General features: G+C 32.8%; 3 protein-coding genes and 1 long non-coding RNA gene across 4 annotated transcripts; 2 read left to right on the top strand and 2 right to left on the bottom strand.

The window, feature by feature from the left end:
- The first annotated feature begins 271 nt into the window (after window positions 1–271).
- LOC113393054 (uncharacterized) lies at window positions 272–1,360 on the top strand. The gene is made up of 2 exons (XR_010309244.1): window positions 272–529; window positions 747–1,360. It is a non-coding gene; the product is annotated as an uncharacterized LOC113393054 (long non-coding RNA).
- Window positions 1,361–2,641: 1,281 nt separating this feature from the next.
- Window positions 2,642–4,363, bottom strand: LOC113393045 (radial spoke head 1 homolog). The gene is made up of 5 exons (XM_026629742.2): window positions 4,214–4,363; window positions 3,874–4,024; window positions 3,425–3,621; window positions 3,032–3,311; window positions 2,642–2,914 (listed from the first exon to the last, which is right to left on the bottom strand). The coding sequence occupies exons 1-5, from the start codon at window positions 4,259–4,261 to the stop codon at window positions 2,676–2,678; spliced, it is 915 nt and encodes a 304-aa protein (XP_026485527.2). The 5' UTR covers window positions 4,262–4,363; the 3' UTR covers window positions 2,642–2,675.
- A 701-nt stretch (window positions 4,364–5,064) lies between these two features.
- LOC113393025 (coiled-coil domain-containing protein 85C-B) lies at window positions 5,065–7,551 on the bottom strand. Its single transcript, XM_026629722.2, has one exon. The coding sequence runs from the start codon at window positions 7,120–7,122 to the stop codon at window positions 5,869–5,871; it is 1,254 nt and encodes a 417-aa protein (XP_026485507.2). The 5' UTR covers window positions 7,123–7,551; the 3' UTR covers window positions 5,065–5,868.
- A 1,943-nt stretch (window positions 7,552–9,494) lies between these two features.
- Window positions 9,495–18,607, top strand: LOC113393033 (pancreatic triacylglycerol lipase-like). Its single transcript, XM_026629734.2, has 7 exons — window positions 9,495–9,740; window positions 10,011–10,177; window positions 15,174–15,297; window positions 15,918–16,163; window positions 16,762–16,944; window positions 17,080–17,239; window positions 17,989–18,607. Exons 1-7 carry the CDS (start codon window positions 9,680–9,682, stop codon window positions 18,209–18,211), a joined length of 1,164 nt encoding a protein of 387 aa, XP_026485519.1. The 5' UTR covers window positions 9,495–9,679; the 3' UTR covers window positions 18,212–18,607.
- Window positions 18,608–18,632: the final 25 nt, after the last annotated feature.

The raw sequence follows: 18,632 nt of genomic DNA, 5'->3' as shown, positions 1-18,632 counted from the left end.
TTTAAATTTTAATTCCGAAAATGAAAATTCCGCTTATAATAGATCATTATCTATTTTATTTGAGAAATAGAATAACTATTGAGTGTCTTCAGTCTTGCTATATTTTCTTTTCGGTAGTTAATTCCGTAACTTAAAATATGTTGTGATTTTTATTAAATAACAGAGAAAAAAAATTATTTATTTCATTATTCATATATATATTTCGTTCGTCGTTTCGATCTTTCGTTGGTATATGATTAATTTTATTTCATAAAATTATTAGTTTTCTGTAATTTATGTTGTCTGTGGTCTGTAAAAGCAAAGCTATTTTGTTTTGACTTTCTGATTTGAAGTCTGAACTCAGAATCTGAAATCTGAATGTAATTTTAAAAAAAGCGTATCCAAATCTTTATTTCCGAAATAATACATTTTTAGAATTATAGAGTTTTTATATGTTAATAAATAGTTGCGACCGATGTCAGAAACTTCTTTACAAGGAAATCAATCCCGTAAGGAAGAGCAGCCGTCCAAAATACCGGAGTCAGTTAAGGTTAGTACCAATCATCAAATAATTTAAACATATATTTATTTAATCTTAGATTTAAATTAGTTTTTCATTTAATACAACTTAAGACAATATATTATGTTTCTTAGCTATTAAGTGTTGTCCTGCATATTATTTGTATTATAAAACAATTACAAAGCTACTACTAATAAGTATTTATTATATTTCTCTGCAAATTAAATAAATGTTGACTATTTTTCAGAAAATAATATCAATGGAAAAGGAAAACGAAACAAATGCTAGTCGAAAGTCTCGAATTGATCTCAATGCACTGCCTACACGCCAGTACCTCGACCAAACAGTTGTTCCTATATTACTGCAAGGCCTATCAGCCCTTGCGAAAGAACGTCCACCAGACCCAATAAATTATTTGGCAGCTTATTTATTAAAAAATAAGAATACATTTGACAACAATAACTCGGGGTCAAATAATAATGCTCCACAAAATCCTCAAACGTAAGATTAGACATAGTAACTTAGGTTAATATTATAATATTCCACTGTTAAAGTATATTGACTTAAGAATTGCTTGAAATCAATCAAAACTTTGTCAATATATTATTAGTAGCCTTCAGTGTTTAATTGTATATTTAAAGAAACAAGACTCACTGAACATTGTCGACAAAACTTATGTATTGAAGCTCTGAATATTTCTTTCAAATATATGTTCACTCTGTTGATTGTTTTTTTCATGTTTATGAATTTATCAATGCATTCTTTTATTTATTAAATTTAAAAGATAATTGTAAATTTATTTCATAATTGTGGTCAAAAACAATCATTCCCGACATGTATTTTTAATAGATTAAATTAATTGAAAACTAATAACTTTTTAATTTATAAAGTAAACAAAACAAAGACAAAATAACTATGAAGCTTATTATTTATCATGTCATTCATGATAAATTATTGAGTTCTTTAATAAATATGATCTAATTTGTATTATTTTTTTGCTATCTTTCTTACACTTATTATCTCAAGCACATGTTCTAAGCACAAGTGTCACTCGTACTAATACATGCCAATTTTTCTGTCATGAGTATTATATTATACTCACTAGAGGGTCCCAACCTTTATTTGCTATGTACAACTTGATAAAGAATAAACTATTTTTTTTTCATTTTCATGCCAATACTCTAGCATGGAGAGGTGTGACTTTGTGAGTAGTGTTCTATATAGCCTACTCCAATAACAGGAGTAAACTTTGACGTAGAATTGACATAATATGATTGGTTTTATAGGTTGGCCAACAGTCAAATAGGTCACTTCTTGGAAAGTGGTCACTACCGCTCATAGATAGAGCTGTAAGATATATTAAACATTCCTTACATTACATTCTTTACATTTACTTCATTCACCTCTTACCTCGGGAACTAACATGTTTTGTTCCTTGTGCTTGTAGTTATTTACACTGACTCACCTTTTAAACCGAAACACAACTTAAGTATTGCTGTTTGTCTGTAGAATATATGATAAGGGGATGATCCCTTCCCAGACGGGCTAGCACAAAGCTGTATCACCAAGTATTAGTAATGGATTTGATAAGTATTATTATCATAAATAAAGATACATTAATATTTGTAATTCATAATATAGCAAAGCAAATGTACTGAATTTGTAAATCTAAGGTCAATTTACTCTACATCTTTGGTACAATTGTATGTATAGTATACACATAGTATCCCAAAAACAATTGATAATGCAATGTTTAATGATATTAAAATTTAAAAGCTAATGAGCAACTCACCATTTAAGGTATTATTTTACATACTGAAAATTAAACACCAATTTTAAAATGAAGTAATTACATTATAAAATATTTTTTCCAGTTGAATAAAGTAAATGGAAAACAATAAATAAAGTTTAATGTTAGAAAATTAGATATATATTTTTAAATAAGCTTCTTTGATCTGTTGACTATAATTTTTTTTTTCTTTTGTGCACTAATGAGCTACCTGATATTACAGTATGAAAGTTAAATAAACATGCACACTTTTTGTTTATTCATTTTCGTTTAATGCAATGTGATTAATCTAGAGCAAATTCAAAAAGGTAATTATTTTATTGGTTTTATTTAAAAATATGAAGGGATTTAAAGAAAGTTTGTTTACAGTTTAATAAAATAGTACAATTATTCTTTTTGTTCGGCTTCTTCCAAAAACTGTTGGCGATGAAGAAGCCAAGAGTCATTGTCGTCACCACCCTCTTCTCCTATTATTGAGGGTGGCTCAAAACGTAATACATCTGTCTCTATACTTGCTCCAGCTAGAGAAGGTATGGAGTCGTGTACAGGAAGTGGAACTGGTTCAGGGGGTAGGAACTCTGCCATATAAGCTGTTACGTTACGAGCACGCCATACTGAAATTTTACCTAAAATATTTTTTAACAATAGGTATATTTGCCACAGGTTTAAATGTAAAAGTCACTTTTTTATGATCATAATATGTATATAAAATATATTCATATTCTCTTATATATAATTACTACCTAATGTCTCGTCTATCTCGATTTCTTCCTCGCCCTCTTCTAATCTGTCACTTTTTGCTCCTTTTTCTTCCTTCTCTTCTTCACCTTCTCCAAATTCTTCAGAATTAGGATCTTTTATTAGCAAGTAGAAACCATGCTGCATGCAATTTGTATCAAACACAAAACATCCTGGGCCTTTTGGCATTCCTTTGTGCCAGGAACCATGGAATCGGACTCGGGGATACATGATCTGCCCCGGACCTTCAATAACGCCATCTACCCACGTCCCCATAAACTTTATCTATAATTATTTTAAAAAAGCACTAAATTATTTCTTGTTTAATCAAATGATTTCATTATATTATTATGTTTTCTTGAGTCTTTGATATAATTTAGGTCAGTTTACTTTTTTACCTGATTTTCTGCACAGAAATATGTTCCCAGGCCATGACGTTTGCCTTTAAACCAGGCTCCTTCGTAAATGTCACCGTTAGGATAATAATAAGCACCGAACCCGTGCTTTAAATCATGTCTCCAGTCACCTTCATAGCGAGATCCATCTGGATATGTCATCTGACCTACTCCATACTTCATAGCATGACGCCATTCTCCTATTAATGGTTTTTAAAACTTAATTACTCATAATTTGTATTTAATCATAAATAAATAATACCTACCTAAAACAAATTGCAAATTTAAAAAAGGAACAATTAAGGATTTATTTTCGTTTATTTGTACTTCGACAATATTACGTTTTAACTTTGTAATTCCTTTTATAATTTATATTGAAGTTCATCATCCATTACAATGTAATATATTCGTACCTCATTTTAACAATACTCATTTTAAAAATATAGATAGACCTTCATATCGAGCTCCGTTCTTAAACACGTATAAACCTTTTCCATTTCGCATTCCTTGATAATAGCAGCCCTGATAAAAGTCTCCATTTGGAAGTACAGCCCAGCCTTCACCATGCCGTTCTCCTTCGACGTTGCGGCCACCTACGTATACCTTCAAACAGAATCATATATCTTACGGGTTGCTTCAAATTTTGTATAGGCGTAAAAGTGTTGTAAATTAAAAGTGAAGATTTAGTAGGTACGTATCGTTTTTCAACTTTTTTTTATTCATTTAATCACGAGTATTTTATACGAAATACGTTTATTTTACATAAAATAAATAATTAAATAAAAAATTTACTCCAATGGTATCCACATCTTCAGGGCCTTCTCCTTTCTCTTCAACCATTGTCTTCGCAAATTTTTAAATGTTTAATATTTGTATATAATGTAATGTCTTGTTGGTGTTTGATTGAAAACTTCATTTTATATTCAATACAGATATGTATAGGAATAGAAATAATTAATAGTATGTAGGTTATACTATAAATAAATCCTCCTTTTGTTAATATGTCCACTGTAAACATAGCCATTATACATGTAATTCAATCAACATATTAAAAAATATGTTATATATAATATAATGTCATATATACAAAAAATATTCAATCTAGGTATATGTATAATAATGTTTCTTTGTGAGTTTGTCCGATTCATCCGATTGAATTGTAACTTTGTACGGTTATTATTATTGCTTTCGACTCTTGCGTGAAGGTTTTTGACATACTAAAAAGGTGGCGTATTAATTTCCAAAATAATAATGCTTTTTTTAGCATAATTACATTACCTAGTTGGTATAATATTTTATAGAAAATTACGGGCTGAACTTTGTGTAATAAAAAGGAACACTCGCATTTTATAGATATTATTAAACGAAATGAAATCATAAGCTATATGAGCCATATTTTATATTAAAAATTGTCATCACATACTAGATATGCCATTAATATGACATAATTATTAAGCTACTAAAAATATTATAATGGTTTGATGCATAGAGTCACATATATAATTTCATCCTACTATGCGTTCGAATAAAAAGATAATACAGATATGTTTAATTTCTAATGTTCTAACAATGTTTACAGTTTATGTATATACATATATTTTTACGGTAATAAATAAAACACATAATAAAAAAAAATGCAAATATAAAACAGAAATAATTTATTTATCAAAATCGTCAATAAATTAACAATTAATAACACGTTAGAGCAAGCTGGGCAAATGGTTCGAGCTGAATATTGAGTGCAGCGACTTAATGTTTATCATTATATACACGAAATTGATTTAATAGTTAGTTATGACTAGATGCGGTGAAACTATTAAAGATATGTTACAAATTTTGCGTATTTTTCGGTTATAACAAAATGAACATTCAGCTCTTTAAAAGACCAATTAATCACAGACAAATTAATAAATTATTTTAGCCTCATTTAAAACTAACACTCATATTAGTATTTGAAAAACAATTAAAAAAATATTTAAATTTAACACTAATACTTATCATAGCGCTAACAATACTACTTACTGTAGACGTTATAAATTCAAAGTGAGTGTTTCTGGTTTTGTTTTAGTGTAGAGAAAATATTTATAACTATGTCGACAGGCTTATTTACTAATTTTGTACTTTAGGATTTCGTAATTTTTATAAAATCATAAGGCAATATTGTAAATAGTTTAGTTGTTGCTTACGAACACTTGTATTTTACGTTATATCTACTCATTATCTATTAAGTTCAGCTACATCTGATTGATAAACAAGGCCACTACTAAAGGCACTCTGTAGGTCATGCGACTTGACATCGTTCTCCATGACCTCAATCGGGTCAGATTCCAATCAAACGTCGATTTTTATATTTTCACTTCCATCGCAGTATTTATAATACTTATGCAGTTATATTTTGTTTACTACGGTTGCTTCAATACTTAAACTCTTTTACGCAACAGTTTATATCAACGTGGTGGTGCTTGAGGTGGCCCCTCTTCTAATTTACCCCACACTACGTTACACATTTCTCGCACAAGGGCTTGTTCACCTGTATCCAAATCTGGGGCCGGTCTTCTTTTCTCTCTCTCTACCCTTTCTCTTACTTCTAACACTTGCAGTGCACGAACTACAGCCTCTGGTCTTTCATTAAGTCCACTCCCTAACCCCTTTTCAGCTTCTAAGCGCCGTACTTTCTGTTCTAAGTCCCGTACATACTGCACTGTACGTTCTGCTAATTGTGGATGTGTAATCGATACCGTGGACGTGGGAGGTCGAGGAATTTCTTCAGCATTTGTACCACTACTGCTACCGTCACCGTCATCCCTCTCTCTTCCAGCTGCTCTTCCACAGTTGACACATGTACTTCTCTCCCTTTCTTCGTCTAAATAAAGACATAATTCTTTTAATTCCAGATTATCTCTGATTAGTTCTTGCTGCTTGTCGTCTAGCTCTCGTAATTTATTTTGATATGCTGATACTTCTTGTCGCATCACAGATGCCGTGTACCTACCGAAACGCTGCCATTCTCGTGCCAACTTACGACCTTTCTGTCGGTCATCGTCAAGAAAACAACATAAGTCACGTAGTTCTTGATTATCGTCACTTAGACGGCGGTTGGCCTCTTTCAATGCTTTTATTTCATCTAAAAGTGTTTGAATTTGCCGTCTCTGATCTGTCGACTGCCTCGTACCATCCGATTCGATTCGTTTTGTGAACTTCAGCATATCCGCAGACCGCCTATGAATTTGTTCTTCTTCTAAATTGCGTTGGATCCGCTGGGTGTCGTCAGCACTTCTTGCACGGGCTGTTGCTTCCACAGACTCGTGAACAATTGCTTTCGTGATAATCTCACCACCAGGCCTAAGAACACGAAGTGCTGCCGGAGGAACCGGATACCCCACAGGGTAGCCTTGAAGATACTTCACTTGTGGATACGGTCCGCTTGGGTATAATACTGGCATGGAATTTTGGATACCTAAAGGATATTGTAATTTACTAGAATCAATAGGTTTTACGGAATTAGGAGGTTTGAACTCTTTCGCACCAGCGTCTATAGTGGCTAGTTTTGAACTCGCTGCGGCAGGTGGCGGCGGATGATAGCGCGGTGGAAAGTTGACCGGTTCCGGGCCCTGTTTACCTAGTCGTTGTTTGTGCTTAGTGAATTCTCCCGTATTTTGTCTGATTGACATTGTCGTTGGCACCGATTTGCGAATAGTCATCAGCTTAGTCAACGCTTCGCATCATGCAATTTTCTAGGTTCATTTCCAAATCGCGAGGATTGCGTTCATACATCAACTGTGGCAACATGAGTTCAACGGCTGGTCCTTGAATGAACGGAGTAGGGGAACGCCGCCGGCTGCGTAGGTTGTGGACCGTGGCATTCACACTATTAACTCGGTCGTGTCGTTAAATTCTAAACCGCATGAAACATTATCAATTTAATTGAAATATATAATACTTATTGATATGTCATGAATTCGATTGTAGGTTTTGAGGTTGTTTTTATATTGCTTAAACAAACAGGTTACGTGCAGTGCTCGGTATGGCAAGTAAACGCGGACACACGCGGGACGCGTAGTTGTGACTGGCTGCTTCGTTCACTCACTATACCTGTAGGCTGCGACAGCTCCGTCTGCGCAGCTCTCGCGACGTCTCGCTCTACCACGCTCTCTCTTACCTGTACAATGCGACGTCTGTGTGAATGCGTGTAACCATTCATTTGCTAAGATTACATAGAAATGCCTTTGAGTAATAATACGTTTTTGTTATATTCGTTTCAATTATTGAAATCTTATTGCATAATAATTATCATTTTATTTAATACTTTACCTAGAGTTTCAGCCTTTAAGCATAATTATAAATACCTACAGTCATATAAAGAAAGCGATCTAGTTACAAAAAATAATTTGATACTATTTGAACATTCCTAATAATATTGGAGAAATAGTCAATTAAGTAAAATTATTGAAGCTATGGTATAAGTTTTTAACATATACACTGCAACTTTCTTAGTGAAATATCGTATCATGTGTAAATACGTCAATAAAACATACTAATTAAATTTATGCCGTATTCATTATATCAATACCGTTTAATTACCGGCTAATTTATTTACTTTCTAATTTTATATATATCAAAATTATAACTTACTTAACTGAAAGCTGTAATAGGTATAAATAACAAAGAAATATATGAACTACTAGTTTTCAGACGCGGCTTCGCTCGCGTTTTAGGACTGGGTCTTCAGGTGTAAGGTATAAAAAGGAGCCTTTGTTCTTTCTTGGAGTTCAAGCTTGTTGCATACCAAAATCATTTATTTCGGTTCAGTGGTTTGGCCGTGATAGAGCAACAGACGGACAGATAGAGTAACTTTCGCATTTGTAATATTAACATAGAGTCGAACCCAAATTTTACAATAACTTTGAAAACTAATCAGAATGATACCATCATCATTTTAAATTAAAAGTTATAAACATTTGTAATCGTGACATTGAATTAAAAACATTAAACTCATTTATTTTGTGTTCTTTGACACGTCCTTGCAATATACCGTGCACATATATTACGCAGAGACAAAGAACGGGGACAATACATTTTTTTTAAAGCCTTTTATTTAGGTAGTTAAATAATTAAACTACGCCTAGATTTATAATAAGCGCAGCCAACTCAGCTAAATTATGAACTAGCTGGACAATGACGAATCGCTTAATTTTTTTGTGAATTTCGCTCAATTTCGTCTGATCTCTGAATATATATATATATAAGATATTGGACAAAACTGCCAATCTATGCCATAAATACTCGAAACCATTTACCTGCATGTTTTTTTCAAGTTTTAGACATGGGTACTCAATACACTTACGATGATTAAGGACCGAGTCTATACTTAAGGTAAGGCCTAAGTTTGATTTTATAAGGTTTATTTAAGATTGATAGAATTGCTGAATATCTTTAAGTTTTAAGTAGCCTAATATCTGAAGAATTTTACCCGCTCTAAAACAGGTACTTATAATTAGCATTTTTGTACAGTATGAATAATAAACTTTAAAGTTAAGTAGTTACCTATATCTTTTTAAATATGTATATAGGGATGTACGTGTGTTATAAACGAAAATTTTAATATAAATTAATTAAAACGATGGAATTAATTATTATTTATATATTAAGAGCATTAAGTAGAGCTACACAATAGAGCTACCCGTAAAGTAAAACAGCGCTAGCCCATAACAACATAATCCCTATTGTTATCTATCGTAAGAGTCGACTATCTATTTTATGTTAAGCTCATCTTCCATTCGACCACATAATGCGCTTCAGTCCCCAACCAACCGTACATTGCTAGGAAATCAATACACCAGAAACTTTCCTGGTTCTAAAAGCTTGCGTCAGGCAGGCTGCTGGTAAAATCTCATAAATGCAATTGACATACTGTAAATGTGATTGTATTGATGGACTTGTGTTACATGTTAATTTATTTTGTGCACGCTGTATTTACGTTTCATGTATTCCTGCTACATAATATATAAAAAAACGTTATTTTAGACAAATCTGACACCTTCTCAGAAAATCACACCCGGCATCGGTTCTGTTATACCATTTTGAAGTTCAAGCACGGTTCATTTCACTGATATTTCATATACCTACCGCACATTGCATATACGTATAAGTTGTTGCTTGTAAAAGGTGGTACGTACTTGTGAGCGCCTCATTAACGTTCGCAACCTGTACTTACTTAGGTTGCGCCTGCGCCTCTATTCGGTATTGTTAGCCACAAGGATGGCACGCGTACACTTCACTCGAACGCTCCTTTTATTTGTGCTTGCGATTTGTGTATCTGGTACGTACTTTTTTTTTTTTAATTTTTAACAGATTCATTAATCGATAAATTAAAGATAAATTATTTAATACTTTAATTATTTCCTTTCTCAAAGCTTACATTTTAATATATAACAATGTTCAGTTTAACAGTAGAATAGATTAAATACTTATTTCAACAAATTTTAATGTAAACCTATAATATATAAACAATAAACATAAGATAGTTAGGTACTTACATAAGTAATAATTATTTTTACCTTGAAGTTTACAAAAACATATTTGTTTTTAGATATTAGCGCACAACGAAAACCCATAAAAGAGGCTCTATTCCTCAACAGTGACCTCTTTAACAACGCCACACTTGAGGACTGCGTATGGAGGCGTGAACGCGAGCCGTGTCCTGATCCCAACGTGACACTAAACTTATACACTGAGGCTGAACCGTATAAAAAACAGGTATTTTTTATAATTCAATATTCATTTTGGATTTGCAGTAACTTATGTTGCAAAAGAAAGATGAAGATGTCTATTGCCTATATTGATTCATTTTTGATCAAGACATTTGGAATTTCAATTCAACAGGGAAATGTACGTACATAGGAAATTTAATTATCTTTTTAACCATTAAAATGCTTTTGCTACTTAAGCTTCATTAATTGGAATTACAAATTACATTTAAAAATGCAATTATTCTAATTCAGTGCAAAAAGGAGAATGTCACGTTGTTGCCTCAATAGATCAAAACTATTCGTCAGCAGGATCCTATATGATTAACGGTTGACCAACTGTTTTAATTAGTATGCGCATAAGGTTGACACAATACTGTCGTCCTGCTGGAAATTAAGAGAAAATTGAAAACCAATGATACAAAGCTCTCGGCGAAATATGGTGCTGAGTTTATCAAATCAAAACAACTATCATAAATGTTAAATCATTAAAGTTTGCCAAATTAAAATTATTTAAGAACTATTAATACTGTTCCATCATTTCTTTCTTTTAAATCGACTTTGATACGAGTTCGTGAAAATATTCAAACTTTTTAACAATCATTGTCCCATCAAAGTAAGTTTTTTTTAAATATCAAGTATATTTTAATATTTTATTTATAAAATGTATTACTTGTTCTATTTAGTTTGTATTTAATTAAGATTGTGATAGGACGGATTATACCATGACGAATTATCAGTAGGTTTAATGATGTTGAGAGATTGTCTGTGTAAATGCAATGTTGCTAATTAATAACTGTGCATTGAATATGTAGGCAAGTAGGTAGTTCAGCATTAATAATAATCATTATAATCATTAACTCCAAGTTTTCCCATGATGTTTATTTTTTGTACTTAAATACATTTATGTTATCGTGATCAGTGTATGTAAATTTAATATCGCAGCATAAAAATACTTATCAATTAATGAAATGTTGAATTAGATTTTTTATATATTTGCGAAAATAAACATGAAAATATCTGTTGTATTTTTTAATTAAGCATTAGTATACATAACCGTACATTTTATTTAAGTGAAAACTGCATTGAAAAATTGGTATGTATTATAAAAATACAACAAACTATCGATTCCAATCATTAAGTATTTTTGTAATTGTATCCAAGAAACGAATTATTTATTTTGAAAAAAAAAAAATTATTAATTAAGGTAGTTAAAAAAAAATTCAACAATCGTTTGATTGCTTTAGCCGTCAGAAAAAGGTTGCAATTTTATATGTCTGAATAGTGTATATTTATAGGAAAAATATTTGTGTTATTAATGAAAAATATATCAACATTCTATTGTAGAGCAATCCATAGCGTTTCTATTTGACTTGTTTTGGATTTTTTATAAATTCTACATGAAATAAATCAATAAATAATCACTCGATGGACACCTCTTGTACCTAGTTCATAGCTGTATACACTTACGCGTGCCTTAGCCCGTTACACGCGTTTAAAGAATACCAAATAGATTTTTCTGTTTAGAAAGTGTCTTCTTTGTATAAATTAGACATTTTTTTTAAGTAACCACCATGAGCCAGTTAACCTAATCAAATGTAATTTTGTTTCAAATACTCAAATAAGCTGTAGCTGTACTGTGTTCAAGAGTGTTCCTAAATGCATTTTTATATTAACAATCAAGAATCACATACTGATTTAAATTAGCAGAAAATAATTCGAATGATTTTCATGCAAAAGCTAATGCTTTTAGAAGGTTAGGTAATCCTAACCTTCTAAAAGTCCAAAGCTTCGTAAACACTGCAAACAAATACCTGACTCTTTATTGGATAGAGCTATAAGCTATGCGCGGACTTTTCGCACTTTTTTATGATCGCAAAACTTTTTGCAGTTAGAGATATTTTTTCCAGCTTACATCTTTAAATATTTTGTTTTGCATATTAAAAGTCAATAATAATAAGATCACTTATCACTTTAAATATAACTCTAAATATATTTATAATAATTTTGTACTAGTTAGTTAGAGAAAATAATACTGCTAATTATATTTGGATATTGTATAACAAATTGCATCGTACACGCGAAATATACATTGTAAATAATCTTGAGTTTAGTACTTATAATAATTAATTAAATCGCGTAATCTATGTCAAATTCACATGCGGTAATTGTTACACAATACATCCTTGCGGTACTATGCTCTGTAACTTGAGCATCAAACCTTGGCCCTTGGGAGAAACCATACACTTAACTTGACCTCAAGTATGGATCGAAGTGTAGTAAGACACTAAAAAGTTTGTAAAATAAATAATTATTTATACGTATTTGTTTATATTTTTAGAATTATGTACAATTAAGGGATACACCATCTTGCTTCTCGTTGTTACTGTGCATTGAGGATTGGGTACTTACTAATTGCTGATCGTCGTCCAAAAATATTTACTAAAAAAAGGATATAAAACTTAAAAAAACAAGGGAAGAACTATCTTAAATACATAATATTTACTATTACACCGTTGATTTTATTGATAAGTATAGATAGACTTATCAATAAAATCAACGTAGACGAAAAAAATAGTGGCCAACCGTTGACCACTTGGCGAGTGTCAAGCGCAGCTCGACATACAATAAAGTTGGCTCGTTTGTTTTAGTTCTTTTGTAATGTGACACTCTATGTAGATATAGGTATAAATAATCATTGTACCCTTTAAAAAAAGTTGTGTACCTACTCTTACAAGATTGTTACAATGTAGTAACCTTTTAAATTTGTAAAGTTATAAATAAAATAAAATAAAATAGCCTTTATTTCCAAACCCAATTTGCAATTTACATATTGTTTCCTTACGTCGTCGAATTATATAATACTAATGAAATTAAATTAATTAGATTAATCGGGTCGATATATTTAACGTCAGAAATTCTAAAGATTCATAAGTAGTAATAATGTCATATGAAATAAATATTAATAATGTAGAGTTATAGAGATAAATAAAATAAATATAAATCAAACTAAAAGGACAAATTCAAATTCAACAGATATTTTAAGGAAACCTAAATTTATTTTAAAGCATGTTCGTTCGTGTAACGTGTTTATTATAAAGGGACTCATATATGATTCATATTAATTTCTTTATCTGCTTACTTATTTGCTCGTGTTGATTGTAACTGTTGTGTGCATTTTATTTTACAATAAAAAAGTAAATGGGATATTTCGTAAAGGACTGCAAAGTCCTTAGCGCAATTTTGTAGGAACCAAATAGTAGGTAACGAGTTAAATCGTGTTTCAAATATTATAGAAAACCTTGAGAAAAGTATAACGTCATTACAAATTATTTTTTACAAGTGCTTTGCTTATTTTTAAAACTTAACAAGACTAAAAACTATACAAGATATCACTATACAAGAGGGCTTTGAATGTATGCCTGCAAAACATACAAATGTCAAGAAAATATGTTCACAGAGAATTTCCAAAGACCAGTATTGTCAAACCGTTGTTTTGTAATACCGGAACGTTCTACTAACATAGTGTTGCGCTGTAACCTAGATGACAAGCTTTTAAACATGAATTCAATGAATTTCCTTACTATTAAATTATTCATAATAAAAATGATACCGAAAAAGTACAAAAAATTAAGAATAGTATCTAATTTGTTGACAGCGGCGCCATGTCTAGACATGGACCCTAGGGTCCAGAGCCAATTCTACTAACATAACGGTAATCTTTTCCATACAAAACCAACATCACCTCTGGACCACTGGGTCAAAATTACTGATACGGTAGCTGAAGGCTACCGTTGAGCAGAGGCCCAGGCAAGGGGGGAAACCTCGAGGCCCGTACCCAGCTTGATAACAAGCAGCTAGGACGACCACGACGATGATCCGTACAAAAATTAACCTCAGCTTAATCGTAACTAAGGACCAATTGTACTTATTTATATAGTTTACGATAAGATCTCGATCCAACTTGGAAACGCATGAGCATTGCGTTTATAAAATAGACACTCGACCGAACGGCAACGATTACGATTCGATTGCGATAAACTGTCAATTTGAATTGTGGGGTTCAGGATTCCTTCCCCATAATAGTCCATACAGCACTACATATTATGAAACAAAAGCCCCGCAGCCCTATCTGTCCAAACACGAAAAATTCAAATCTACACACCCTAACAATAAAAAATCTTACATATATTGTTTATGAACATGAATATGAATAATTAATATATCATTAAAACTTATGTAAATAATATTCTACGGTTTTGAAAAGTCACATTCTATTTATCCAAAAACGAACAGGTATTATATAAATCATATATAGTTGTTGGTTTCAAATATCGCTTGTAGACGAAATTCGATCATATTTTGGCATAAACTGCGAAAAACATTTTTATACACATCTAAGGCACAATACCTTTCGAATGATATAAGTTTAATTCCCATCCTTTTACAGCAACTAGTAAAAAAAGTAAGATCGACAAATTTCGATGCTAACGTATTTTATACTAGCCGAACCCACTTCGTCCGCTAGGAATTTATGGGTTGTATATAAGTATACGAATATGGATGAAAAAGTAACCTAGGTCCATCCTTGGAGCTCAAGCTTGCTTCGTATCAAAATCGATTCAGTTAAAGTGTAACAGACGGACAAATTAAGTTCGCATTTATAATATTAGTACAGATTATAAGCTCATAAAAAAAGCTCTAATAAAGGTTTCAAAAAATCATTTTGAATCAGTTGTACAAATGGCTGAATAAAAGAAGTACAGCTACCTGCTTGCTATAGTTTTTTGATCTTTAATATATTAAATAATTAACAATTTACTAAGCAGGTATTTTTGTATCAGAAATATCAACTAGTTTTAACAAAATATTATATGTAACGGTTATGAGTTCCAGTTTCGATATCCTAATGACTATAATCTAAATAGCTTTCGTGCTTTTAATTTACAGTTTGAATCGATTTAAAACTTCTTATTTTTCATTAAATATCTATATTTATATTTCAGGTAGATCTATTTAGCGAAGACTGGCTTCGTCAAAGTAGTTGGGAACCATCACACGAGACGATCCTGCTGGTGCACGGTTACGCTGGCGGCGATGACACTCTACCTATTGTTGTGCTTCGAGATGGTCAGTCTATCGCAATTTAATACAGTCACAATCGGCGATTTGAATATTTATATGAAAATATAGTCCAGTACAATAACCAAAAATAAGTATTTGCGAAGATATTTTTTTGTTTACCTTTTATGAAATTAGTTAATAAAGCTTTCATTTCTAAGGCATATATACTCAAGCACATATAAAGTTTTAATTCCATATTTATTTGATGAAAGCTCTGGTTGAATACGAATACCAGTCTTAATCGCTTTATCTTCGCCAACATTTTTGTTATGCAAGTGAAAGTATTCCTGCGCCCGCGCATATGGAAGCAGATCGGCGCCATTCGAACCGGCAATGCAGTTCGCACTTCCCACGACTTTCTCCCAACACGGTTCAATACCCCTTACACAGGGCTTAGATACTTGACATTTCCTTAAAACTGAACTTTATATCCGACTTTTTTTAAGTAAACGTGAATAAGTTGTAAGATATAGACAACCATCATATAAAATATGTTTTTTTAAAACAGAGATGGTATTGACCTTAATTTGGAGTGGTTGCGAAAATCACTAATATTTAAACAATAGCCCATATTTCCGATAAATTGAATATTATATTAAATGATATACTCAATTTCACTTTTTCAGCATACCTTCGTCGTGGCGGCTACAATGTTTTCATGCTAGACTGGGGGCAGCTTAGCCAACCGCCATGTTATGTGGCAGCAGTTCATAACCTTCGACCAGTAGCACGATGTGTGGCGGAAGCTTTAGGATCGCTGAGGAGAGCTGGCCTAAGACCAGACCGACTTACGTGTGTTGGTCATTCGCTCGGCGCCCACATGTGCGGCATTATGGCCAATTATTTGAATTTTAGGCTTAATCGAATTATTGGTACGTATTACATATGTAAATAAGGTTTTTTAAAGAATGTAAAATATTTGGTTTTTTGTACCTTTTTATGTCCTTTGGGTAGTCCACTGCCCATATAAATTGATACTGTAAGAAATATTAATCATTCCTCACATAACCAATGCCCCACCCATCACCATCCTTGGGAACTAAGATGTTATGTCCTTTGTGCCTGCAGTTACAGTGGCTCATTCACCCTTCAAACCGGAACACAACAACAATACTTAGTAATAAGTTGTTTGGTGGTATTTTATGTGATGAGTGATGGTACCTACCCAGACGAGCTTGCAAAACGCTCTTTCAAGTAAAAGCTAAGGCGAAAATTAATAAAAAAGTAAAAAAGTAGTCACTGCTGTTGATAAATTCGGGCTCTGAAAAATTATATTATATCTTAATTGTACGAATTGTATTCCTACTTTTTTAATTTATTTGATGTTTTCCGTCTATCTGTGTGATAAACTTCCACACTAATACGTCATGTGTTTATGGACATACAAGAGTATTTAATTATATAGTTGATATTTATTATAGTTCGCATATGTATATTATAATATCTATTTAAAGTGAAAATTATCTGTAGGCTTGGACCCAGCCCGCCCTCTCATCAGGTCCGCGCCCGCTCTGCGCCTGGACCCGGGCGACGCGCGCGCCGTGCACGTCCTCCACACCAATGCGGGCCGATACGGCGAAGGAGCCCGTCTTGGACACGCCGACTTCTGCCTTAATGGCGGACGGAGCCAGCCATATTGTGAAGATACACCGAGTATGACTATTGATAAATACTTAACACCCTTCGTCTCTCTTCACTCGTGTTAGGAATCTAAATCATCTTTTTTTTTTTAAATTGTATCCTCTTTTTTTAGACTGAGATGACTATAGGTCGAAACTATTTTCACAGATGAAGCACTATGCAGTCACGTATGGTCGATCTGTTACCAAGCAGAAAGCCTGTTCCGGCCTCGCCCCGCGGCGCCGTGCGGCAGGCGCTGCTCCGTGCGCGTGCCGCCAGCGCGGGCCGCGGCCTTGCCTGTTCCTTTGGGGCAACCGACGCCAATGACGTAAGTACCAATAAACAATGTTTTATTTCTTATGATTCAAACTAGGAATTTAAACCTAGAACATCAGGAAACAGGAACTGCAAATATATAAACGAGCCACTTGACAACATTTATATAAACATAAAGTAAATCTCTAGTTAAAATTAAGATTTTTGACAATTATGTCAATAATCCAAAGATACTTGCTTTGATAGTCGGGTAATTTTTCCGTCCTTTTTGCAAAAGCTATTTTACAGTCCACGCACAATGATAGTGGAACGAAACTTTGTCAACGTAGATGGTGTATCGAAAATGACACTCTTCGAACGAAGAAGCGTTAACAAAGAATTTCTGAATAATAATTGTGCGACTCCCGTCAAGCGAAAAGTTTCACGAGATTTTAGCATGTTATATATGTGTGAGTACATATGTACATGTTTATGTAGGTTTTTATGTATGGTTATCTTCAAAGATATACTATACATTCTCGCAAGTCATAGGCGAGAATTTGCCGACTACTGCCACCAGGCAGAACGCGCGTCTTATTTCCAAAAGGTCGCATCCCATTCGATGTTAATGAACGATGTTGAACTCAAACTTTGTAGAACAAGTTATTGTTACATATCATAGTGACAGAAGACTCGAGCTCCTTCTAATATGTTTTATTGTCAAAAAATATATAGACATTTCTACTATTAAATATAATTTATTTAACTTAGAAAAAAAAATATTTTTATTTTTATATATTCAATAAATTTTCTAATTTGTAGCGCATCAGGAGCCTATTGTCTGGAGGACTTCACGACTCCGTTCTGCCCGGCGACGACGGGGCTGCTGCAGGGCGACGAGCGCTGTTGCCTCGACAAGCTGTACGCGGCGGCCGCGAGCGCGCCCCCGCCCCCGCGCGCGCGGCCCCGCCCGCCGCCCCGCCTGCGCGCGCGCCACCGCGCGCCTTACGAAGGCAACAACACCTTGGATAATTTCAACTTTTAACGTGTCATTTTAAATAATCACTTTATATATAACGTCTCGCGCCTATGAATAAAATACGACAGAAATTTTAACGATCAATGATCGATTATTTCCGAAAGAAAATAATTTAGTCAGACTTTTTTTTAATTGGTCACGTTTCTACCTTTCTGTAGTGATATATATGAACAAATATGTATATTCCTGTTACAAATATAATTAGTCTAGTTTTTTCATATTACAACTTCTTCAACATTCAAACTTAAATGTTTTGCGGTGTCGCAATTGTATAGTTGTAGGTATTATATTGATAAGTGTTTTTGACTAAAAATTAAGTTAGAAAATGTACAATATTTGTGCTATAAATTGTGTTCAGCCAAAGAATTATTATTGTAAAAATAAATTATTTTTTATAAATTGTTTATTTCATTTTAAATAGTAATTT

Source organism: Vanessa tameamea, chromosome 10, assembly GCF_037043105.1.
Source record: "Vanessa tameamea isolate UH-Manoa-2023 chromosome 10, ilVanTame1 primary haplotype, whole genome shotgun sequence".
NCBI classification, from domain to species: domain Eukaryota; kingdom Metazoa; phylum Arthropoda; class Insecta; order Lepidoptera; family Nymphalidae; genus Vanessa; species Vanessa tameamea.
This window is presented reverse-complemented; position numbering and strand designations above follow the sequence as displayed.

Coding starts and splice junctions, on each gene's coding strand:
- LOC113393033 (XM_026629734.2), top strand. CDS start 9,680: ATGGCACGCGTACACTTCACTCGAACGCTCCTTTTATTTGTGCTTGCG. Junction 9,741..10,010: donor GCTTGCGATTTGTGTATCTG/GTACGTACTTTT, acceptor ATTTGTTTTTAG/ATATTAGCGCACAACGAAAA. Junction 10,178..15,173: donor CTGAACCGTATAAAAAACAG/GTATTTTTTATA, acceptor TTTATATTTCAG/GTAGATCTATTTAGCGAAGA.
- LOC113393025 (XM_026629722.2), bottom strand. CDS start 7,122: ATGACTATTCGCAAATCGGTGCCAACGACAATGTCAATCAGACAAAAT.
- LOC113393045 (XM_026629742.2), bottom strand. CDS start 4,261: ATGGTTGAAGAGAAAGGAGAAGGCCCTGAAGATGTGGATACCATTGGA. Junction 4,025..4,213: donor AAGATGTGGATACCATTGGA/GTAAATTTTTTA, acceptor TTCTGTTTGAAG/GTATACGTAGGTGGCCGCAA. Junction 3,622..3,873: donor GAACGGAGCTCGATATGAAG/GTCTATCTATAT, acceptor AACCATTAATAG/GAGAATGGCGTCATGCTATG.